This window comes from Strongylocentrotus purpuratus, unplaced genomic scaffold (genome assembly GCF_000002235.5).
Source record: "Strongylocentrotus purpuratus isolate Spur 01 unplaced genomic scaffold, Spur_5.0 spur5_scaffold_6, whole genome shotgun sequence".
NCBI classification, from domain to species: domain Eukaryota; kingdom Metazoa; phylum Echinodermata; class Echinoidea; order Camarodonta; family Strongylocentrotidae; genus Strongylocentrotus; species Strongylocentrotus purpuratus.
The window spans coordinates 979,299-1,006,194 of record NW_022145612.1 but is presented as its reverse complement, the minus strand read 5'-3'; the positions used below and the strand labels follow the sequence as shown (position 1 = coordinate 1,006,194).

Below are 26,896 nucleotides of genomic sequence, written 5' to 3'. Positions count from 1 at the left end.
GGTTTATGTTGTTACATTTCGGAATACATTTTTAAGCTTTATATCTATACGGATTTGCTAGAAAAAAAAGCCCTTTCTAATAACAGCGTGTTTTTATTCACTATTCACTTATGTATTTCTTTTTTTATTTTTAATTCATTTATTAATTTATAAATTTACGTGTACAAATGAAATTTAAAAAAACAAAGAGACCAGGCTCGATTGGTTCTCTCTCTCAACTCCAAATTCTATAGAGGTGGATATAGTTGAAACTTGCACGAGAGAGGACGGCCTCCTGTCGGCGTTCTGCTTTGGGAAACTCATCATCCAATGACTTAAAATTATAGTGCCCCATCCACGGTCGATCTTTAATAACATAGTAAACAAAGGAGGTATTTTCGTCGATGCTTTACTTCTACATCAAGTATATCCGTAACATTAAGTTAGTACTTATTACTACTTAGTAACATTATTCAATAAAAACGTAATTGTCTCACAATAGGGAATAAGTGCATTTTGAAAGTGTGGTTCTAAAATGCAGGTACTTAGTGATTCCGTGTGGAATAATACAAGACAGAATAACTAACAACACATTTAATAGCACTAATTCACAACAGCATTCTGTCTTATAAATATTATCACTAGATAAGTGCATTAAAAAATGCAGGAATTTAGTGATTCCGGGTGGAATAATACAAGACAGAATAACTAACAACAGCAACACATTCAATAGAACTAGTTATAACTATAATTATGATTAAGTGCTCGATATTTTAATTGTGTTCCATGAAATAAAAACAGATTAACAAAACCTAAAGTAGCCTGTGAAAAAAGACATCGCTGCAGAACTGCCGATACAAAACAAATCGTGCAGATCCTCTCAGTAATTCATCAGAGAACGAGTTTTTACTTTCCTCCCTCATTTTAAGCCCCATTAGATCAATGTTCAACAACAGTGTACAATATAGGCCTATGCTGAAACAAAATAGATCTCTTTTGATGTGGTAAGTAGGGATGTATTATCTTGCGTATATAGCGGATGAATATCGTAAGCACTTCTTCGGTAATTCCGTACATGCGCCATGTTTTCACGCGATGTCGACAGAGTGCATAATTATATAGTGCGAAGATCAGTTCAGACTGAGTTTGTGTTGCAGACGGCCGGGTGGAGCACTTTTTCTCTCGAGGGTAAACACCAGCTTGTTGGTAGAGCATCGAACCCGGATACCAAACCAAGGCACAGAAGACATTCAACTCTTATTCAAGTAGGTGCAAACAATCAATGGCAGTAGTTTTTTTTTTGTTACATAATTGTTTCTATAATCAATGCGATTTGATGAACAGTAATACAATAAAGGAGGAAAGCAGGCCTATATAATAATTGTTTAAAAAAAATATGCATTTTAATCTGAATAGATTTATACAAATCGGATATTAAAATGGATTATTAATTTTCCTTTTTTGCACATCAGAGATGATTTTTCATGTAGTCAAATTCTCCTCGAAATACAAAATAATTGATGATTTGAAGGCCTAATTACATTGCAAATGTTATCGAATATCTGTATTTTACTACCGATCCATGTCTAAGATCAGATCTTTATACCTTTAAGACTAACTGTTTAAACCGGTTTTGAACACAAGACGAAACTCAGCGTCGGGTTTAATTTGTAGTATACAAGGTGGATATTGATGAGCTTCAAGGGCAAGTACAGGCTTCGGATGCATATTACACACTCGGGGGGGGGGGGAGGGGATCACCTTTTGAGGTAGAATTCTGTTCTCCAGAAAATGCAGTTCCTGGATATAGCTACTGGCTCGTTTTAACAGTTATCTTTGACTTTTCGAAGGATTAGTCATTTTTTTTTCTTTCTTTTTTTAATCAACACTTTTGTCTTTTATCTTGATGACATCACTCGGGCGGGGGGGGGGGGGTCGGAGCGGCGACAAAAACCTTTGAAGATTCTCAAGCGCTTGAGAAAATACTAAAGAACAACACAGGGGTGGTTGCCACGCGTGTCTACAATGTCTACAAATCTAACCCTATAAACCCGGGGCCAGGAGTTAAATTATTTCTTCCGCACGAAGCGCAATAGCCTCGACGTTTCATTTGATTATTAGAGAAAGAAAACGATTCGTTGTACTGTTTTCGTGTCTTAATCCTTGTCTGAATTCAGTTTCCCCCTCCCGTGCAAAGCGTGGAAGCTTCGTCGTTTCATTAAATTAATTAATAATAATTTGTTCTTTTATAGCACATTTCATGTCTGTTGACATTTCAATGCGCTTTACAATTTACATAATTATATAAAGTATAACACGATCATAAAAGGAAGATGAAACAAAAACAATAATAGGAAACAATGAAGTGCTTACAAAAAGAAAAATTATAACATTACTTATCCTTAAATACTATTGATGTGCTAATTTGAATAGATGAGTTTTTAGTTCAGATATGAATGTTTCAATATTAGATATACAACGTAATGAGTTTGGGAGGGAATTCCATAGAAATGGTGCTATATGAGTGAATTACACTTAATCCTCGGCTGAATTCCGTTCTTGTAGTGTTTTCGACTCTTAATCCTTGTCTGAATTCAGTTTTCCCCAAATATTTCAGATGGGGGATGACCTGTACAATCAGCCCCCCCCCCCAATAATTCACCATAAAAAACAAACAAAAAATGAAGAGAAATATTAATGATGAGAGCCCGATGAATAGTTATTACTCGCAATATGTCATGTCTTGTTTTATCTTATTATGTCAGTTTCCAGTCCTTTGTGTCCCGTTTTGTCATTCTTTCCTTTTTGTATAATTTGATTATTTAGATACTTTGAAATGGTTTATGAAAATATGTTATTATACTATATCTATTTTACTGTGATTATTAAGACACTTTAAAATGATTTATGAAAATAATGTTCATAGTATATTTATTCTTGGGAACCTACAAAAACAAGCTATGCTTTCCAGTAGGTTCCTGTTTCATTTTTAATATTTTTGCGTTCATCTGGTATCATAAGTATATCTGGGTGAAGAAGGAGATAATGGAAGTTTTGTTGATAGGTAGTTGGAACGTAAGTTTTATATTATGTTTTTAAGAAACAGACAGTTTGTATGAGATCAGGATTAGAAATTTTCTGTCATTTTGAGAACTAAATTTTGCATTATTGATATTCTGTTTCATTGAATTGAGTTTCCCGCAGAGAGGATTCAGTTGGTTTAATTAAAGAAGGAAGAGAATCAAATGAAGAACCAAACAGGCGCGTAGCCAGGGGAGGGGGGGGGGCAGTGGGGGCGGTCGCCCCCTCAAAAAATAAAACGCCGACCAAAAACAAAACAAAAATAGAAAGAAGAAAGAAGAGGACGTAGGAAGAAAAAGGATTAAGAGTCGAGAACGGGGGGGGGGGAGGGGGAACTGAATTCAGATAAGGATTAAGAGTCGAGAACGGTACAACGAATCGTTTTCTTTCTCTAATAGTTTATGAAACGTCAAAGCTTCCGCGCTTTGCGCGGGAGGGGGGGGGGACTGAATTCAAACAAGGATTTAGAGTCGAGAACGGTACAACGTATCGTTTTCTTTCTCGTATAATTTTAATGAAACGTCAAAGTTTCAGCGCTACGCGCGGAGGAAGGGGAACCAAACAAGGATTAAGAGTCGAGAACAGTACAACGAATCGTCTTCTTTCTCTAATAATTTAATGAAACGTCAAAGGGGGAACTCCCCCTCCCTGCACCCACCCCCTAGGGGTAGGAGAATCGCACGCTTCGCGTGCTCACTGCCGCCCCCCTAAAATGAAATCCTTGCTACGCGCTTGGAACCAAAAGCAAAATGTTTATTTTTAATTTACTAATGAGAACTATGGTTTCTTGGAGATCTCCTTACACAGAATATTGGAATGGGTTTTTCACGATGAATGTTGTTTGGAGACAACAATATTCATATAATGTATGTTTCTATCACGAGGAAATAAGAATTTTCTGTCTACATGAACCTTTCTTGGTTGCTTATTAATGCATTCGCCCACTGGTTACATATTACTTTCACAATTTTATATCCCTCACCATTGGATTTGTTTTGATAATGTCTAAATTTCGTTTAAAAATAGACGATATCAGTCTGGTAGGCCTACATTGTAGGCAAGAGTCAGGATTAACATTTAGCATGTTATTGATGTTATTACCACTATTATTCTCTGAAATGTTATCTTTATTAAGGGTGACTTGAAAAAGTTAATAACTTGGAAGAGAGGGGTGCAACCTGCCGCGCATCAGAGGTCACTTTTCTTTTTTTTTTTTTGGTCCCCAAAAAATCGCAACGACTCAGGGGGGGGGGGGGGGGGGGGTTGGAGGACATTTTTTTTTTTTTTTTTGGTCTCGAAATTTTGAAATGTGACATTTTGCTCAGTTGGGGGGGTTAAGGTCACCTTTTTTAGGTCGGCCGTGGGCATAATTTTTTTTATTTTTTTTATTTTAATTTTTTATTAAAAAAAAAAAAAAAAAAAAAAAAAAAAAAATCAAAAGGGGGGGGGGGGGGGGGGGGGGGGGTTTAGGTTTTTTAAGGGGGGTTACATACATAAAATTACCAAAGGGGGGGGGGGTAAACCCCCCCCCCCCCCCCCCCCCCCCCCCCCCCCCCCCCCCCCCCCTCTGCGTACGCGCCTGGAGAGAGATAACGGGGAGTTATATAGGGGAGCATAACTATGATATACAGCTCACAGCGGTTTTTGAGCATGTAACTAGATGGAAGAATAGCTTGGAATAGACCGATTTAGTAACATTTTAAAATAGTATGCATACTTTTGAATAAAGATTGGTGTTGACGACATGAAAGCTTGCCTGAGGCTTGCCCGACATAGCTGTGCAGGCTGGATTCCAAGTATTGTAACTCCTTCATTATAATATAGGTTAATTATACTCTTTTCACACTGGTTTTGCTTAACCCCGTACTTTGCTTAGCCCCGTACTATCCTTAACCCGGGCTATTTTTTTGGTATTTCACACACGCTGTTTTTAGTCCCGTACTAGCGCCTATTCCGGTGTGACCGCGTAGAATGTAACCCGCACCGATCGTCCGACTATTAGAGATCGATCGAGAGCGGACGATCGGTGCGGATTTTATCCGCGCAGAATGTCCGTGTCGGACATTCCGTGCGCGCCTCAAATGTCTGACGGATAATCCGTGCGGAAGAGGTCTCGCACCAATAGTCCGCCTGCCGCACCGAATGTCCGTACTCTACTCCACACATAGTCAACAGTGGCGTAATGAGCAAAAACGTTTGGGGGGGGGGGGGCTGACAAAAAAAAAATCTGAATCCCCCCACTCTAACATGCAGGCCCCGCTGAACGTTTCTCAAAGTGGGGTCTAGGGGCAAAACCCGGCGGGGTTCAAGGGGCGCAGCCCCCGAAGCTCAAGGGGTATGGGCATCAGTGGCGGATCCAGGAATTTCTTACCGGAGGGGGGGGGGGCACAAAATGGCATTGGGTGAAATATTATGTAAAACGATGAAGTGACAGAACGAGGCTTTAACGGCGAGGGAGCGGAGCGACCAAGCAGGGGTGGGTCTGGGAGGGGGTTCTGACCCCCTCCCAGAGTAAGAAGCATTTGCAACTTTAGAACCAAATTAGACGCATTTTCAGGCACTTCCTGGAGTAATATGACGTAAAATCGCTTTCTCCTACCCCTTCCAAGAATCGTTTGCAATTTTAGAACCACATTTGGCGCATTAATGTCCACCGGCCCTTTATGGAAAAAAGAGGCCTTCTGATTGGTTAGAAGTTAGAGAAAAAGTGATCTGTCATGTCGTGAGACGTATAAATTATGCTTTGATGCCGCACAATGCAAAAGACGGTGGTCCGGTACTTCACCAGTAGTACTTGCAAAAATTATCTCGAGTATAAAAACTGTGTCGTTATCAGGTGCGTCGCTAGATCTTTTTCAGTGGGGGGGGGGGGGGGGGGGGAGGGTGTAGAGGCCGCCGAATATGTCCAAATGTCTACAAATTGAACCCAATTGAACGCGGAAGCTTTCAAGTTACATTAAATTATTAGAAGACGAATCGTTTATTGTGTCTTTGTCTTAATTCAGCCCCCCCCCCTCCCACGCGAAGCGCGGAAGCTTTGTCGTTTCATTTAATTATTAGTCTTAATCCTTGTCTGAAATCATTTTCGCGTTTCATTTATTATTAGAGAAAGATTAAGACGATCCGTTGTACCTTTCTCGACTCTTAATCCTAGTCTGAAATTAGTTCCCAACCCCCCTCCCGTGCGAAGCGCGGAAGCTTTGCCATTTCATTAAATTATTAGAGAAAGAAGACGATTCGTTGTACCGTTCTCTACTCTTAATCTTGTCTGAATTCAATTCCCCCCACTGGGCCCCTTAACGGTTTATGTGCAGTGTTACATGATGTAAGTATGGAACGCTCGTTTGCAAATATGTGCATGCTCAGTCCGAGTGGTGGGTAGCATGTTATCTCCCTGCAGTGCTTTGCACTGTAGCTTCTGGAAATGAATTAGTATTACTGTTAGTGGCCACTATAAGGCCCTTAGTGACTATAACAAAAACATATGCTCTTCCTGGCTATTTGGGAATGGGTCAGTTTGCAAGAAATAATCGAGAAACTAGCATTTTGTGGAAAATCATGTGATATCACGAACATTTATACATTACTTGTGAAAATAAGTCATGGTTCAATTTTATTTGGGGGGGGGGGGGGGCTGGCGCCCCCCCCCCCCACCAGTACGCCAGTGATAATCAATATAGTGGAGGCTGTTAGGGCTAAATAGGGGTTGTTTGGTGCAGATTCTTCTAAAAGCACACAATTTGGCCCAGAGGTAGTTTATACCATACTTTTACGATTTCTTCCGGACACCAAGAAGGGCACCCTCTGGGTATGCCATATTGGGCAAATCCAAAATGGCCGCCATCTGAGTTAAAGGTCAAGCGTTGTCCAAAAGGAAAAGCGGTTGTATGATAATAGTTTATATATTTATGGGGTTTTGGGGGTCAGAGAATCTGATTTTGATGTTCTTTCATCGATTTGAGGTCTCCTAGGGTCTGCCATACTGGTCATATTGGTCAAATCCAAAATGGCCGCCATCTGATAGTTACACATCAAGTGTAGTTACGAAAGGAAATGGGCTAGTATGATAAAAGTTTATATATCTATGGGGTTTTGGGGGTCAGAGAATCTGATTATGATATTCTTTCATCAATTTGAGATCTCCTTGGGGCTGCCATACTGGTCATATTGGTCAAATCCAAAATGTCCGCCATCTGATAGTTACAGGTCAAGTGTAGTTACGAAAGAAAATGGGCTAGTATGATAAAAGTTTATATATTTATGGGGTTTTCGGGGTCAGAGAATCTGATTATGATATTCTTTCATCGATTTGAGATCTCCTCGGGTCATACTGGTAATATTGGTCAAATCCAAAATGGCCGCCATCTGATAGTTACAGATCAATAGTAGTTCCAAAAGGAAAAGAGCAAAAATGATTTTAAAAAAATTATATAGTAAGGGGGTTTTCTGGGTCAGAGAATCTGATTATGATGTTGCTTGTATCAATTGTAGGTCTCCTTGGGGCTGTCATGCTATTGTCATGTATTGTCATGTATTGGCCATCCGAGTTAAAGGTCAAGCGTAATTTCAAAAGGAAAAGGACCAGTATGATAAAAGTTGATGAATTCATGGGGTTTCCGGGGTCGGATAATCTGATTATGATGTTCTTTTATCAATTTTATTTCACCATCCTGTCCTAAGGCTACAATGAAGTCCATTTCCTGGTTGAAGAAGATGAGGGAAAATGCGCCAAATTCACACTTGAGTGGGTTTAAATCTTGGCCTGCGCCCATATGTTTCATCAATATGCAAACTTTCCTCTGTGAAATGCATAATAAATTCGTTTTCGAGGATTGGCAAGGAAAATAGATAAACAGTAGAAACAGACCATGAATAAAGAAATAAACAGCTTGTTGGATTTGTTTTTAAGCATTCAAAGACCCCGACAGTTTTATCTTTATTATCCATATAAATATCGTCTATAATCACTCTGAGATGGAATAAAATACCAATACGAATTGCATTATGCAACGTCTAGACATAAAGGTCGAGTCCCTGGGGACTTGGATCACGATAATGCCGATAATACTTTACCGATGACCAGATTTCAAGTAAAGTTTACTATAAAGAACCAATTCCGACATTCAGAAATGATTTTCGGTGACTGATGTGTCAGATGTGATCATTCACAAAGGAAAGGCCAGCACACAAAAAAAATTACAGTTCCTCTCTCAGCTCTCTTTATGTTCATGTGACCTTTGTAAAAGTTCGTTCCCTATTTTGGCGCATGCGGAGTGTGCAATTACGAACTCGCTTATGGATAAAAGAACATCATAATCAGATTATCCGACCCCTGAAACCCAATGAATTCATCAACTTTTATCATACTATCCCATTTCCTTTCATAACTATACTTGACCTGTAACTCAGATGGCGGCCATTTTGGATTTGACCAATATGACCAGTAAGGCAGCCCCAAGGAGACCTCAAATCAATGAAAGAACATCAAAATCAGATTCTCTGACCCCAAAACCCAATAAATATATAAACTATAATCATACAAGCGCTTTTCATTTTGGAACTACGCTTGACCTTTAACTCAGATGGCGGCCATTTTGGATTTGCCCAATATGGCAGTCCCAGAGAGCGCCCTTCTTGGCGTCCGACAGAAATCGTTATAGCATGGTATAATCTACCTCTGGGGCAAATGTTGTGCTTTTAGAAGAATCTGCACCAAAATATCCCTAACAGCCCCCACTAATACAAGTATAACTAGACATATAATACTTGTTTGGAACAAGTATAGGTGGGCTGGTCAACTTAAATTTGAGACAAAATAGAGCAAAAATAAGTGAGATACTGCTTAAAATTTTTTAAAAAACAATATCATGTAGTTTCATGACGTGAACGAAATTCACCTTCTATAGGGATAACGCAAATTATGAAGGCCTTTTGACATGAGGCCTTTAATCGAGATTTTCACTATGATGACGTCATCAAAATGAAAAATGGTTATTACTAAGCTTGTAGAAAGTTTTCTTAGCTACAACATATCGAAATTTTGAAGAAAATTGATCAATATTTACAGAGATACCATCAATTTTCCATAAATATGCTGACGTCATAATATGCAAATTCGTATTTTGAGTTCCAAGGCCATTGTGATGATGTCACGATACAATTAATGGCCAAATGAGACATGAAATCATATCTCCGACTCATACTCTATCTAAATATGAAAACAAATTGAGGATCCCGGTGCATTCCAAAGAGCTATAATGGATTTTGTATAGGCATGTTTTTGCCAATATATGCTATGTAATATAAGAGCTCGCGCGCACGGACGTTTATCTTGAATGGACGCTCATCTTAAAATTAATGGTCATAAAGAGATGAACAAAGTATCAAATTGTTTGAAAAAATATGGGAATTATCATGAAAGAAAAAAAAATTGGCGATTCTTTGTTATGTAATGGTGTTACGCGCGAAAACGCGCGCGTATGCGCGTGTGCACGATTTTGTATAAAATGCTTAAAATGACCTGAAACGTATGCAAAAAAAATTTGAGACGATTTTGAGCATTTTGAAATTTTGCGCGCATACTGACGCGCGCGTTTTTTTAACTGAAATTGACCGGACGGATATTGACCTTGATCATGATAAATATGAATGTGAAATTAATTTTGGTTATGAAGATATGATCGTGAGTTGATTTTCGTAAAATTTTAACAAATGGCGCCTAGATGACGTCATCAGTGAAGGTCAATGTTGAAAACGATATTGTACTTTGTACATATGCCTATACATAATATGTATTATTATTATTTGGCACACATATTATGTGTGCCAAATTTGAAGGCATTTGATTAAGCCATTTTCAAGTAATCGTGCTTACAAAAAAGTGGTTTGAAATAAGTAAAATAAATAATAAAGGCAATTCTAACGAAATTGTAAGGTGGTCTGTACGATATACATCCCACCTGATAATAAAGGCAATTTTAACAAAATTATAAGGTGGTCTGTATTAGATACAGCCCACCTGATAAATAAATAAAGGTAATTCTAACGAAATTATGAAGTGGTCTGTACGATATACAGCCCACCTGATAAATAAATGAAGGTAATTCTAACGAAATTATAAGGTGGTCTGTACGATATACAGCCCACCTGATGAATAAATAAATAATAAAGGCAGTTCTAACGAAATTATAAGGTGGTCTGTACGATATACAGCCCACCTAACAATAAAGAATAATAAAGGCGATTTTAACAAAATTATAAGGTGGTCCGTATAAGATACAGCCCACCTGATAATAAAGGTAAATCTAACGAAATTATAAGGTGGTCTGTACGATCTACAGCCCACCTGATAATAAATAAATAAATAAACAAAGGCAATTCTAACGAAATTATAAGGTGGTCTGTACGATTTACAGCCCACCTGATAATTACAAAAATAACATTAGTAACACCACCAACCATAATAATAATTGTTGTCATTATTATTGTGATACTGCTTCTAGTACTACTCCTACTACATGTACTAGGAAGAAGGAGGGGAAGAGGAAGAATCTTATTGTTTATTTTTTGTATTATCGAGGCATACAAATGCACAGGGAGGTAAGAGAGGGAAAAGTAAGGCGACGAAGAGGGAGAGAGAGGGAGAGAGAACGAGAGAGGGTAGCCTATGGCCCGGGTTCAAATTCAGTTCTCTTTAATTTATTTGACCCAGTACTGATGATCATAATTTTATCTACCATGTGATTGCCATGTGTACGCCACACCGAATAGCACTAGCTCACATTTTGTTATTGTTGTCAAGAACTTATTGGCATGCAGCCAGTAGATTTTCATCATGTGTTTGATCTTGTATTGAAAAAAAGATCAAACACATCATCATAATCTACAGAGTGCAACCAACATTTTTGTTAACAACAATTGAAATTTCTTTCAGGAAGCCTATACACTAAAAGCTGTTTTTGATTCAAAGAGCATCGTAGAGACAATGAACAAATAATAATAATAATACATTCACTTCTATTTTCCCCGCCAAATAATCCGAACAAAAGAATCAACCGAGAGTAATAAACTGTTAAAAGAATTTATCACGAGTCCTTGAAAAATTAAATAATACTGCTTGTCAAATAATATTGAAGAACAGCAAAATCGAACGCGATTGTCGCTACAATTCAGAAATCATTGCTTGCATTGCTTTTCTCTCAAAATTACCGTGAGATATCAAGCTACATAGAACTATGATCGACAAAAAAAATATTGTCTTGAAAACAGTCAGAAACATTAGAACTCGAATGAATAAAACATAATGCAAATGAATAAGACTAAAATGAATAGGACACAAGTTCATTTCTACCATTTAAATCATCACGTACCAAATACCTAAGCAAAATTCGAACCAGATGCATTTAATGGTAAGCTTAAAGACAATGATTCATGACAATTGTAAATTGTCGTGAGTTTATCGTCTATATAGACGTATTGCAAAAGATAATTTATTTATTTATTTATTTATTAAAACATCTTTTAACAGGATTACATTAATCAGCTCGCAGGCTGTTTTACATAATGGTCCTGCATAAGAATGGAAAATACAAATACAGACTGACATTAAGAGTAGTTACAAACAAAATAGCAGTTTTATACAAATGGTAAAAAAACGAAAACAACACAAATAGGAGTTAGCCCTGCTATTTTGCAGGGTTAGTTAACCCCGTATTATAGGTGGGGTTAGCCAACTTTAGCCCACTTTGGTAAAAACCAGTCTGAACAGAAATAGTGGAATAGGCTTAACCCCGTATTATAGGTGGGGCTAAGACCCCCCCCCCCCCTTAACCCCACCTATAGTACGGGGTTAAGCAAAATATTGCCAGCGTGAAAACAGATATTTTCTTTAAATCATTTTTAAATTAACTTTTTTATATTCAATTTTTATTCCAACTTATTTTGTTATCTTCCCCCTTTTATCATGTGCAATATTCTATGTATAGATTTTTTGATTATGTACTGGGAGTAGCATGTGTGGGGGCACATGCCTCCGGGCAACAGTGATGAACTTCACTTTTGTGCAGTACCCTCACCCACTTGCTGCTCCCTATTATGTACTTGTCTCTTGCTATGCTATATTGTAGTTGTGCTTTTTATATATGAATGGTTGAATAAATAATAATAATAATACTAATAATAATAATAACTCGTCTCTACCTCCCAGTGCATGCAGGAATACTTTCATAAATTTGAATGTAAACCAGTCTATTCCAAGCTAGTAGATAGATAGTACAAATAACCAAAATTTAAAAGAAAACCTGTCTTGGTTCGATCAATTGTCGAGATAGATTTTGCACGCGATCTTTTCAAGTCGAGAAGGCAATTGGAAGTTGCTTAGTTCCATTTAAACCATTTGTTGACAAGTTGCATGCATGTCACATGCATGCATGGCATACAATTATCATGATTTAATTGACAAATTATATACCACCAATATCACCATCGCGCGCGCGTTCGCGCACGTATTAACATGGTATTGTTCACGATGTTTACATATTGATGTGCGATAAATCTTAGCCATCATTATGGTTGACCGTGTGTGCAATTACCCATACTCTGTAAAATCATGGCGAAATTACACTGTAAGTCTGTGGAAATATTCGCAATTTTTGCATCAACCTTCAGTTTACAACCATTACAATTAAATGTCGTAGCTAGTTAGTCTAGTATTTTGACAAGTAGCATTCATGCATTGCTCCGCGAAGCTCCGTTGAGTCGTAACGCCCGGCGGCGGCCAAGACGGTACTGCCTAGCCTGCACTTGAGCTGTGTAGCGGGTATAAAGTTACCCGACAGAGCAGAGCTCTTCTTCCCACTCCCAGACCCGATGGCGATGTCGATGGGAGGGAAGGGCCGGGGATCCGGGACGTCGATTGCTGCTGGGCTGAGCTGGGGTTAAGTTGAATCATCTCGAAGATAAACTTGAGTTCTGGTAAAAAAAGAAAATGAATTCTCACAGAATCTAACGAAACTCACACTGAATGTTCAATATTACAAATATTAAATAAATGTCATGTGCCAAACAATTTTAGAAGAAAATGTAAAGAGGTCTACTGGCTGAGTAATGAGCATAGAAAGATAAGGAAATCAGGGTAGTACTAGCCCCGACACCATGTGTGTTGTCCCATATACATCTTTCTGTGTAAGTGATTGTTATTTTACCAAGACTCTGCCAAATTTATGATGATTTTGATGACTCCAGAACCTTGCATTACACACCATTACTTGCATGCTATATGATCAACCTTTCTGATCCATTCCACACCTTTTCTTTCACAATGCAATCGCATTACCAGAACTCAAGTTTATCTTTGATCTTTACTTTACTTTACTTTACTTTAAAACACGATGTTGTAGGTCTAAGCCTGTTCATCGATCCAGGATTCTTCCGTGATTACTGCTATTTTGTGGAGGGAGGAGGTTGTGTAATAACATGAGACAATAGACAACACCTAGACCGGCTCATACAGAAGGCTTACTGGTACACTCTTTGACCAGTGACTATCAAGTCTATTCTTAAAAGAGTTTACCGACCCAGCTGCCACAACGTTTTCTGGGAGACCGTTCCACAGTTCCACGACTCTATTGCTAAAAAAGTATTTTCTTATATCTAGCCTTGAATATTTCTTTTCAAGTTTTCTAGAGTGACCTCGAGTTCGATCTTCTGTACTCATCTTAAAGGGCATCTCTTGCACAGTGTACAAGCCATTCACGTACTTATACACATCGATCATGTCCCCCCTTTTACGCCTGTGAACAAGAGTTGGTAGTTTGAGTTTGGTCAAGCGCTCCTGGTATGTTAAATTTCTAAGGCCAGGAATAATCTTTGTTGCACGTCTTTGTACGCTCTCCAACATTCTCTGTTCTCCTAATCTGTATGGGGACCATGCGGCTTGTCCATATTCTAAAATGGGCCTAACGAGGCCTTTAAACAAAAACGGCATAGTATCAGTATTGAGGTACATAAATGTCCTACGGATAACTCCAAGTACTCGATTCGCTTTGAGAACTGTTTGGGAAATGTGATCTTTAAATGATAGTTGTGAATCTACTAGGACACCTAGGTCCTTTTCTACTTTTGTAACAGATAGTGTTACAGAGTCTGTCCCCTTTTTCATACAATAGTCTGTAGAGGCTTCTGCCGGTAACTTCCCAAGCCTTAAAACAGTACACTTATCAGGATGAAAGCAAAGCTGCCATTTCTCAGCCCATTCTTCCATACGTGACAGATCCTCTTGAAGTTGCTTTCTTAAATCTGCAGTATCAGCACGGACATACAACTTTGTGTCGTCTGCAAACATCGAAATATTTGAGTTGACAACTTTTGGAAGGTCATTGACAAATAGCAAAAATAAACATGGACCCAACACACTGCCCTGCGGCACTCCACTCAGGACTTTGCCCCACTTAGACTGCTTGCCTCTGACCACTACTCTTTGCTGCCGTCCACTCAGAAAAGACTCTAACCATGCAAGTACATTCCCACGAACTCCATACGATTCTAATTTGAGAAGCAGTCGGTGGTGAGGCACCGTATCGAACGCCTTCATGAAGTCCAAATATATGGCATCTACTGTGCCTCCATCATCCAAAATCTGTGTCCACTGGTCCAACACTTCTAAAAGATTGGTGATGCAAGACCGACCAACTACAAACCCATGCTGGTGAACTGAAATCAAATCATTCGTCATAAGATGGTCAAGCAATTGCTTACGCATAAGATTCTCCATCATTTTACAAATAATGCTTGTTAGACTAACTGGCCTATAATTTTTACTATCACTTTTGTTACCTTTCTTGAAAATCGGGGTAACATTTGCAGATTTCCAGTCCTGGGGTAACTGTTTACTTTCAAGACTCTTTTGGAACAGCAAAGAAATCGGTAGAGCTAACACATCTGCTAGTTCTTTTAGTAGACGGGGATGTATTTTGTCAGGCCCCGGAGATTTATTAGGCTTAAGTCTACGCAATAATTCAAACACATCTCCTGACGTAATCTGTATGTCGTCTAGTGGAGTGTCAAATTCAACATCTAAAGGAGAGGAATATCTTGTAAATCTTCCTGGGTGAAAACTGAAGAGAAGAAATCTTGCAAAACCTCAGCCTTCTCCTGATCCGTTTCTGTTTTACTCCCATCAGGTTTGGTTAAATTACAGACACTTTCCCGAGTTGTTATTTTTGAGTTTACATATGACCAGAAGGCTCTTGCATTCTTCTTAACTCCTGAGGCTATATATTTCTCATATGAACTCACCGCCTTCCTACACTGCCACCTTGCTTGGTTGCTGGATCTACTATAACAACGTCTTTGCTGTTCAATTTCTGCACTAGAATACTTTTCCCGATTTTTTTCGCTTTTCATCTCTTGCCACTTTCTGAAATGTCTATGTTTTTCTCTAACCACTTCCAGAGTCTCTCTGTTCATCCAATGTTTTTTCCTCTGACTTACGTTTAGTGTTTTCTTTGGTGTATAACGATTAAAGATGTCTAACAGTGTAGTTTTGAAGAAAGACCATGATTTTTCCATGGACATCTCCCAAAATTCATTATTCCAATCAATTTCCATAATCTTATCATACATTGCATCATAGTCTGCTTTATCATAAATGTATCTTGTTTCTCCAGTTTTGGCGCCTTGGCCTCTTATTTTCATGTCAAAAATCAATGTATAATGATCACTTCTGCCAAGACTGGCAGAGGTTGTAATATCTGCAATAGCATGTTCATTAGCTGTAAAAACCAAGTCTAAGACATTGGAACATTGGCCACTACGGTGCCGTGTAGGCTGAACTTGGTGCTGTACTAGGAAAGCATCTTTAGTGCTCTCAATAAATTTATGAGCTGGATGCTCTACACCCTTTGTACAAGATTCTAATCCCCAGTCTATGTCTGGAAAATTAAAATCCCCAATTAACAAAACATCCTGAAAGGTACTCTGACCCACTTCTTGGAAAAGTGCACACAACCCATCATTTACACGGTTATCTGCGTTTGGACTTCTATAAAAAAGACCTACAAGGAGTTTACCACCTTCCTGAAAATCAACTGTGGCAAAAACTGCTTCTTTGAAGCTACTAACAGAAAAACTTGTATAGGCCTCTGCTTTGAGGCTCTTACATATATACAAACAAATCCCACGGCCATTTTCGTAGAGATTATGAAAAATATCGAAACTATCTAGCTTCACTTCAGCTACTTCAACATTGTAACGTAAATTCTTTGGCTTAACTTCTGTAATGCCAATTATATGTGGTTTATACAAAGTAATGATTGATTTAAATTCATCTCTTTTATTCAATAATGAATCTACATTTGCATAAATGCACTTGAGTTTATTAAGTTTACAACCTACTGGTTGATTTCTGGGAAGTCTTCGCGGCTCTCCAGGTCTTTTGCTTGTTCTACGGGTGTTTTGTTTGTCTTTCTTCTCACATTTGTTTCCATTCTCTTTGCTTGTGCTGCTTCTATATATGTCCCGATGTTGGTCACCCTTCCCCTCCTTCTCACCCACTGTGCATTCATATCCCCTTGACGGGCTGACTCTCCCTTTTTTTCCTGCAATTCCATGTATAAGTTTTTTTCTTCCTCTCTTTGGATCGGGGTTAAGTCTCTACGAATAACAACTCTCTTTGTGTTAACAAATTGTTTTAGTCGCGGAGCTGATTTTATGATCGAGTCCCTTTCTTTGACTGTTTCGGTGCTAACTCTAAGGGGGCGTGGTTTGCCAGCGGCCGTTTCCCTGCTGTATTTCCCCAAACGTCTAACGTCTATGATCTTAGTGGGTGGAGCATCAATCTGTGTGAGTATTGCCTGAAACAAGTTAGTATCTTCCTCTTTCCTAATCTTATCATCTATGCTATCACTCTCCTGAACGTTGAAAACCACAGCATTTAGTTTTCTTACCTCTCTCTCTTCCATTTCACTCACACAGAGTCCAACATCTTTGTTTGCATTTGTTTGTCGGTCCACTTTCAGCGAGTCCAAATCAGATTTGACTGCAGTGAGTTGTGTCTGGATGGAAACAACCTCAGACCTATCAGCCTTTTGGTCAATTTTGCCTATCAGGAGTTGTATATTGGTTGTAAACATTTCCATAGCCTTGTCTAACTTATTCTCAATGCTGGCAAGTCTATCAATGCCAGTTGGAAGCTGCGCCTGAGCCAAAGGATCTTTTAAACACCTGGGGCACTTCCACTGTATCTCAGGCTTAGATAATAACTTCTTTTCAGTTTTGTTGTATGGTAAACACTTGAAACACATCCATCCACCACATAAACCACACTCTAACATGTCAACCTTTGTGGAGTCCTTGTACACAGAGTTACATGGGCCAATGCATGCTGTTCCATCTGAACTCACTGAAAGTGAAGCATTGCCGTTGGGCTGCAACACCGATATTGTATTGTCAGCCCTACCAGTTTGGCTCTGAGAATCAGTCTGGGAAATTATCAGCAAATCGTCACTGATATTACTTGCAGCCATGATTTTTTTTTTTTAATTACAAAATTTAGATCTAAAATCCTCTTTATATAGACTAGACTAGACACTCTACTTCTTAATTAATTTAATCAATTAAGTACAACCAAGCACAGGAGCTAGTAAATAGCCAACAGTGGATAGTCAACAGACAGACACACACAGTACACTGCATGTGCACTGACACTATCATCCACACACAACAACCTAATTAATACACAGACCAAAGTCAAAAAGATGTCACAAACTCAAACTTCCAGAAGCATGTCTGGGACTATGGGGTCTGGAGAAATCAAGATGGCTGCCAAGGACTTTCAGCTTGATCCAAATGAAAAACTTCTGAATCACTTCAATTGAGCATCAATCCAACTCACAAAAATCCATGAAATTATGCTGGGATATCAAAATAGCTGCTGAAACACACAAATTCCTGTAAAAGCTTGAAAATAAGGTGATATTTTAGCAAATTATCTAGAGCAAGGCCCTAGGGTGTCTTATCTCAATCACAACCTCCTATGTTGGTTTTACATAGGTGACATGGTCTATGTCTTAGTTTTATATCAGTGCTTAACTTGAGTCCAAACTGATTAAGTAAGTTGGTTTTAAATCAACAGAAGCAAACAAAATGAGATAAACAGGCAGTGAAAGTCTGAGCAAAAAACTATTGAAATAAGAAAGTTATTAATTTGTTGAAATTTTAACTTGATGGTGCGATCAATCACGCACAAATTGTCAGCTCTGAGACGTACAATGTATCTCTGCAATTTGCCTGATGAGTGCCAGAGTGATACAAATCGAATCTTGATGGTTTGGGTCATGTGGAACTTTGTATTTCTTAAAAAAATAAAAGGGTGCTATGACTACCGGTATATAAAAAAAGGTTGAATAACGCTGGTGTACCTTATAGGCCTACTAATGCTACATAGGAGTACAATAGAGTACTGAAGCTGTGACATCGTAAAAATCTATTTTTGGAATTTCTCAATTTTTTCTTCATTTTCAGAAAGAGCATCAAAAATAATGTCCAAATGTCGAAAACCAATTTGAATATGTGTATTGGCTGAGATATGAGCATCTGAATAAATAGATTTCCTATAGGACTGACTCGGTGTTGTAGGCCTATTGCTCTGACTCGTAATGTTATGCAATACAAGTTATAACACTTGAGTTCCCACAGGAAATCTTTTTATTCAGATGGTCAAATCTCAGCCAATAGTTTACCTATTCAAATGGTTTTCGACATTTGGACATTTTGATGCTCTTTCGTAAAATGGAGAAAAAGTTGCGAAATTCCCAAAACAGATTTTTTTTTTTTAATGACGTCTACGTCACACTTCACCATTCTATGGAGTATGGACCCTTTTATTTTTTTGGAACAAATTTTACATTGTAAATGACTTGAAATTGTGTTCTGTATATCTGTTGATCATTAAAGAAAATTATGATGAATAATGCCATGGTGCATATTTTAATGAAATAAAAGAAATAACAGCTTTGTGTCTTGTTTAGACACACATTATTGCAGATCAGTGGATCATTCTTACACTGTGATTGTAAATCACCAGGTCAGAGTTTGTAACATTATTGCGGATCAGTGGATCTTTAATGATTGTAAATCACCAGGTCAGAGTTTGTAACATTATTGCGGATGAGTGGATCTTTAATGATTGTAAATCACCAGGTCAGAGTTTGTAACATTATTGCGGATCAGTGGATCTTTAATGATTGTAAATCACCAGGTCAGAGTTTGTAACATTATTGCAGATCAGTGGATCTTTAATGATTGTAAATCACCAGGTCAGAGTTTGTAACATTATTGCGGATCAGTGGATCTTTAATGATTGTAAATCACCAGGTCAGAGTTTGTAACATTGCGGATCAGTGGATCATTCTTACACTGTAATTGTAAATCACCAGGTCAGACAGAGTTAGTATGCACAAAGTAGTTTGGTCAACACGGGTTGTAATTTTGACAAGAAAATTGTTAAATTAAAGGTTTTAATTTCACTGATCCAAGTGGTTATTTGTTTAATTTACTTTAGCTTTCCACTCCGTTATGCTTCAGTGCACTCCTGACCTACATTCATTCTCTCATGTCTGCTAGCTCTTGGCTTCTATTGTTCTGTCCCTATTCATTCATCTTCATGCACATTACCTGCCATAGCACCACACACACACGCACACACACACGCACACACACGCACACCCACACACACACACACTCTTCCTATCTCTTAGCTATTCAACCCGGCACACTATAGGCACATGGCACTCTATCTTTAACAAGCTTTTCTATTGGTTACTTATTGTCCAATCTTGTGATTGGTTATTATTGTTTGATGGACTGCATGCCAGCCATCTTGGCAGCCATTTTGTGGTTGTATTAAAATCTAACAGTGCAGCTCAAGTCATCAAACATGTCCTTACAGTACATCATTAAGTTGAGCTTTTTAAAAACAATGCGCTTTACGGTATACATATATACTCTCAATCATGAATTTACCATCCACTAAACATGTTCATAATCTACTACTTCACAGTGCAGTGTTTAATTAACATCATACTTATTAAAAAATGTACTCAGTATGAAAACATCAGTTATGTAACAAAAAGTCATTGATTGAATTAACTTTTCCATTTATCATCTATTTTAACTCTCTTTGTGTAATATGCAGGTTCTTTATGCATAAGGAGATATAGTTTGTGCATAAGAGGACTCTTCAATCTGCCTCAACGACCATACTCTAGCACAGTACCCATAGGGCCTAACCGAAGCACCATCATGCAAAGCAACACTGCACCCCAGCCCCAGGCCACTAAAGCAAAGGCCTCTTCCCTCCTTAATGGTGATGTTGGAGGTACAATAAAGGGATCCCATGATGTCAAAGAGCCTGGGCCTGGGGCTGCTCAACAGTGGAAGGAGGGGGTTGGAATGAGAGAAGGCGAGGAGAATTTCTTGAGGAATTTCTTTGAGCTGATATTAGAAGAGGGCATCTCAAAGCCTCTTGGTGCAAAATGCAAAGGTGAGCTTACATTTATAGATATTCAGAAGTGAAGTAGTGGAAGCTCTGGGAGCTGTTGGTTGGTTGTTTTTTAATTTATAATTGTTAAATTAAAAAAGTAATCTTACAGGCATTAAAAAGGTTATTTCTTGATATGCCTCTAGTGATGATAAGTAAATTGTTTATTTTTAAAAGTATGTTAGCAGAAAGGGTAAATACTGAGGGCCTAAAGCAGAATCTTCCATTAGTATCAAATCGAGAGGGCCCAGGCAATAATGCAAGCTTAACAAATTTTCTTCTTATACATGCAATGGTATATATATGTTGTGAAGCTGTAGTAATTCATTGAGTTTCATAAAGTTCACCACTTATACATGTAGATGATCATTTATGGTGCGACTGTGCAAGGAATAAAATGCTAACAATATTGATGGATTGCAAGTCACATGCAGTACTCCTGTATTGTTATAATGGACTGGAATTTGTGTGATAATCTCTTGACGAGGCAATTTTGACTGTTTACTAACCAGTAATCATTTAAAGGAAACCTCACACAAAGAATGAGTGTACATGTAGGTATGGTGAAAGATGAGATGTATTCATATCTTTTGATCTACAATATTCATTACCAAAGTGTACAAGAGATATATAAATTAAGATATTCTTGGCATGATGTAATGCCATTTAGCATGACATGGGCACAACCATATTATTGACAGTTTGATGCCCAAGCTTAAGTTGGAAAGACTTTTTAAATAAAAAACCAAACCTTACTCTTCAATGAGGGAAAATCATAGGTGAGAAGGGAACAATTGTAACTCATTTGGCCAAAAAGTGACCGAAATATTGTTTTGAGGGGGGTCTTTTTTAACCACTTTCTCTAGTATGAGGGCACTGTTTACATAGAATAGGCCCATCAAATTTTGTTAGTGGATAAAAATGATTGGAAAATTTACCCCTGACCAAAAGTGACCATAATGTTCAGTTTTACCACGAAAGTGGCTGAAATTGAAAAAAACATCTAAGTAGGGTTTATTAGATGTTTAGGAAATCAGCACAAAAAGTTATCTTGGAAAAGCTAGTTCAACCTTCTCCATCAAAAATTCTGATTAAAATTTATTAATACCTAGGGTATATAACAAAGCCAAAGATTTTTGTCAAGTTTTTCCATCATGCATCAAGTGAAGTCGACTAAACACGGGTGTGGCTAGATAGTGCTATGGATTGAGAATCCACCTGTAGATGTATACAGTAGGCTTGCGGGTGCACCATGTGAGAGAGAGAGAGGGAGGATTGAGGAGTCCTGAAAAGGACTCTCAGTAATCTTTTTTGAGGGTGTGTAGTCCTGAAAAGGACTGTTGGTGTAGTCTTGAAAAAGACTGTTGGTTATCTTTCATAGCTTATAGTTCTAAGGAGAACTATAGCGCTTGGAGAGGATGGGTGGCGGGAGTGGCTCGACATTTCAACAGGTTGACTATCCGACGTCATGATGTAGTTGTTGATGTGTCATAGAACTCTTTTCTAATAAATGTGAAAGAGTTATCATGTGCATGGTAAGGAAAGGGAAGAGACTTTAAAATGTGCATATTTCTCTGAATTGTTGTCCTTAGTAATCAATTTCCAGCATCCCCATGAGCTCAAGAATCAGATGGATTTTACAATTAAGGATGATCCAGAATCACATGAAAGCCTCCTTGATCTCTGCAAACAGACCTATGACCATAGCGTCAAAGTCAGTAAGTTAGTGCTCCATCAATTTCTATAGAAGTCTTCGAGATTTTTTTAATGTATATACCATTCAAATTTCCACCTGAAACTGTGCTTAGCTATACTTTGGATCTGTTTTTTTTTTGCACTTACTGTTTATACGTTAACATTATGATGACAGTCTGTTCCCCAGAAGGTCCATACACAAAGTTTTGTTCAATCTCTAAATTCAGTTATGATTTCTGGGCCCTAGCTCCTACAGACAGGTACAGACTGAAATGTGTGGAGGAGATATATATATACAAATATAGGATCTTTTTTTAAGTTTTGCATATAATTTCATGAAACAGTGATATGTATTTATTCAATTCAACTTGCAAATGGGTCATATTATCCCTTTAAAAACGGAGTTTACTTATGTGCCTGTACAAGTATGGGTGCGCTCTCTAGTCTACTCACAAGTTGCCTCTGTCTTTATTTAGAATGTATAAGTTAAACTTGCAATGTCTCTTTCCTGAAGTAATGTTGAAAATAATACTTAGTTTGAATAGCATACCAACATGAAACCCCAAACATACAGATCAAACTGTTGGTAATTAGTTTCCTTTCAGTTTTTCTTTCCTTTCAAATGTGTTTTAACTGGTTTAGATCATCCCCAGTTTTACAATTAGCTCTTTGCTGGACAGAATACGTATGGTCTAGCTGGTGCGTGGATGACAGAGAGCAAAAAGTTTGTTCATTAAAGATCTTTTCAAATGTAGCTTTATGTTTTAACTGTTTTAGGTCATCCTCAGTTTTACAATCAGCTCTTTGCCGGACAGGATATGTACGGTTTAGCTGGTGCATGGATGACAGAGAGTCTCAACGAAAGCCAGTAAGTACTCGCAAAAAGGTTTTATTTTGGTAAACATACTATTACAGTCAAACCCTGTGATTTTCAATCACCTTTATAAGCTTGGGTCTATCAAAGTACTGGGATCTACATGTATATGTAGGCCTAGGCCCTTTAAAGTACTAGGATTAGAGGCCTATCATCTGTCAGTATTCCATGTCTTAATCCCAATGGGAATGCATCACACCTATAACTTAATAAGACAAGTTTTCTATCATCTATCTTTTTCTCTCCCTTGTTCATTACTTTGTGGGATAACAAAAACCTTTTGGACTGATTTGTAACATCTACAGTATCTTCAAAGCTGAATGGTACCTTCATAAGAACACTGAAAATTATCTTCAAAACTAAAAATTTGACCTCAGATTTTCAAAGAAGTTAACAATGGGAACTCCATCCATCATCTCTTGACTTGTCCACTTGTATTTTCACTCAGTAGCCAATCGAATCAAGGCTCCCATGGAAGTTACCATTAATGGCAAAGTTACAATAAATGCTCAATTTCATGCGACAGGGCCCTGGTTTTAATTCAAATTTCTGGATTCTCCTGAATTAACTTTGTATTAAAATGGATGTTAGTTTATTCCGGTCATGTAAACATTACACCCATGACTATAGCTTATATTAAACCAATGTCAACAAAGACTGTATAGGTAGGCTGCACACAATTTACTTTTCAGTTAGACTTTAGACCTTAGATTTGACTTTACCTACCGTACATTGTAGATGGATGTCACATGACTAAGCATTTCCATTTTTAGCAGTTCTTTTTTTTTTTTTAATCAAGTTCTGTTGCAGAGGGTGCTACACAAAATAACTTTTTGTGAGATAATGAAAAACTGAGTATTAAATTTGAAAGAACATACCATTTAAATGACAAAATCATCTTTGTTTGATCAAAATCGGTTCAGAGACGGCTGAAATATCCATTAATTTTTTTTTTGAACCAGCCGTTGAAAAAAACTAAATAGCGCCTTATACGTTCTATTCCAGCCAATGCTGATGTTGGCTTTTTCATGTTGGCTATAATACGCACAACCAGCCAGGCCCGTGTATTGTTAATATTAATTAATTAATCAACTAACGGTCACCTTTTGTTGTTGAAAGTGGAGCTGAATTGGTATGATCGTATGATTGGCTAAATTTTACACATTTTGGGGTCTAAAATTATCTTCATACTTCATTGCAATTTCAGGTCCTAATAGAGCAGTAGAAATGTCATAAATAAGAACAAGAGCAACAACCATGCACTTTGAAGGCATTTGCGGTCTGAAACAAGAACTCAACTATCCCTTTAAGGTCTAAATGAGCCTTTTTTCACCTCAAATTTACACTAATTATTTGTATTTTCAGCTCTTTCATAGTTAGAAATAAAGGAATCAAATTTCAACATTTCAACAACAACAAATCAACAAGAAAATGCCAATTTTTATACAAAAATAATGATGATGAATTTTCCTCCACAAAAATCAAAACTGAAAATTATTCCAAATAGGCTAATACTAACAAGTTTTAAACAAAAGCATTACATTTGTAAAAAGAGCAGATTTGTCACATAAATTAAACTTAGATGAAATACAGGCCACCCTTGTGTTTAACGTCCGGATCACAGGCAAACTTAAGGCACATAAAATACACTGAAAATAAAATTTCTATTGAATATGAATTTAGTTTATAACTTGTCTTTTTGTTGCCCCAGACACTTCCAAATCTCATTCTTGGTATTCAGGCCTATACAATATTATTCTCAGTGTATTTTATGACACCATGCATCCATATGGTCCCAGATTGTTTTTTATTTCAGTGTATTTATTCTATTTGTCCATGATTTTTTTCTTTAATACACATGTGTGTGATGCAGACATTGAATTTAATTCATTCATATAATGAAGAGATATGTTTTCGGGTTGTCTGTCTCTGTACGTCCCGTTCTTGTGATCACGTTATCTCAAGAACCGATTAATGGATTCCTGCCAAACTTAGGTCATGTATGTATCTTGCAGAGCTAATGAATTGATTAGATTTTGCGTCCACGAGATCAAAGGTTGAAGGTCACAGGGCTCATTATGTATGCGGTACTACTGCGATACGTCTGCGGTACTACTGCGGTACTACTGCGGTACTACCGCAGTACATTTACTCCGGAAATTGTCCAGCAGTACTTCCGCGGTACTACTGCAGTACTTGTCCTGCAGTACTTCCGTGATACTACTGCGGTACTAATGCGGTACTACTGCAGTACTACCGCGGTATTTCTGCGGTACTTGTACTGCAGTACTACAGCGGTACTTGTACTGCAGTACTACCGCGGTACTTGTACTGCAGTACTTCTGTGGTACTTTTACTGCAGTACTACTGCGGTACTACTGCAGTACTACCGCAGTACATTTACTCCGCAGTAAGTTCCCTCCATCTCCATGACTGAAGAAATACTGTTCCAAGAAGTAGAAAGCAACAGTGTGTCTCAGACTAATTGAATTATTGTTCCTGTGTAAAAAGTACAAGTACATGTATGATAAATGGGGGTTGTAATAGGTATGATTGAATGAGATTCTGTACCTCTTTCCCTCCCAGCACTCCTACACTAATGCACTGATACACATACGGTAATTGATGATTGCAATTTGTCTCTAAACTGTGATAGTCTTGTTACGTTCAATGCTCAATGTATCAGCAAGGTGACGGAAACATAGATCCATAAATCATCTCAAACAAGAAAAGTTTATGATTATAATAAAAATTTGGTCTTGCTTAGACAAGGAAAATTGATCATTAAGATATACACCTGTATGATATTTGGGTGTTGTTTACCCAGGGAAGCCATATCAGTATTAATACTGCTCTAACTTCGGGCCCTGCAATTATTATTACAACACATTGTCATTGTCAGGTAACAAATTTACACTTGGGTGGAGATTGGTAATGTGAATTAATATATTGTCAAAGGAAGTTAGTGCTGGGCTGGGATTTGAATCCTCAACCCATGCATTGAGAGTCAAGTGAAGAAACCACTATACCACAACAACTCCATTGTACAGAAGATGGATTCTTTTCTAAAATGGAACTGTTGTGTTATATGTAAGCTTTTGATAGCCAATGATGAGTTTACACGTATCTCAGTCTTTCTCGTTTGGAGTGTAATAACGTTCTTTGGTACATTTAAACTGGTTAAAGCTGTACAGGAAAAAAAAATTGAAATGATTTAATATGCCACACAAAGATCTCAGTATTGGAGAGATGTTCTGCACATTGTTATCTATGATCTACATCATACCTGCCAACCACCCCGATTTAGGCGGAGTTCCTCCGCATTTTTCATACCAACTCCGAATTCCGAATGCATGCCTCAAAACTCCGATTTAAAAAAAAAAAAAATTATTTATTTATTTATTTATTTTATTTTATTTTATTTTTTTTTAGAGTGTAATGCACTTGGAGAGTATTCTATTATGTTTGTACTTCGAAATGTAAAGCGCCTTGGGCATGTTCATGTAAAGGCGCTCAATAAATACCAATATGTATGTATGTATGTATAAGACTAAAGCATAACACAGCACTGATAACCAGATCACGCCGACATCCGCGCTCGCGCTCATAGAAGATATACACAGCGCAGCCCGAACGTGATCGTTAGTTCCCCCCCCCCCAATCTACGGGCTACTACCCCAATCCTTCGGTGGTTCGCGACCTCGTAGTCCATCCAGAAAAATTTACTCCTA

At 37.8% G+C, this 26,896-nt stretch overlaps 1 protein-coding gene across 4 annotated transcripts in view; it reads left to right on the top strand.

The window, feature by feature from the left end:
• Positions 1-1,121: 1,121 nt before the first annotated feature.
• Positions 1,122-26,896, top strand: part of LOC575490 (cysteine sulfinic acid decarboxylase) — a 39,162-nt gene continuing 13,387 nt past the window's right edge. The window contains exons 1-4 of one of the 4 annotated variants that reach the window (XM_030971999.1): positions 1,122-1,244; positions 20,252-20,599; positions 22,189-22,314; positions 23,069-23,159. In XM_030971999.1, the coding sequence (XP_030827859.1) occupies positions 20,359-20,599; positions 22,189-22,314; positions 23,069-23,159 (458 nt within the window). In that variant the 5' untranslated portion in view covers positions 1,122-1,244; positions 20,252-20,358. Of the gene's footprint in view, positions 1,245-12,557; positions 12,684-12,713; positions 13,033-20,251; positions 20,600-22,188; positions 22,315-23,068; positions 23,160-26,896 lie in introns of those variants that run through there. The other 3 variants (XM_030971997.1, XM_030971995.1, XM_030971998.1) reach the window with 3 other exon arrangements.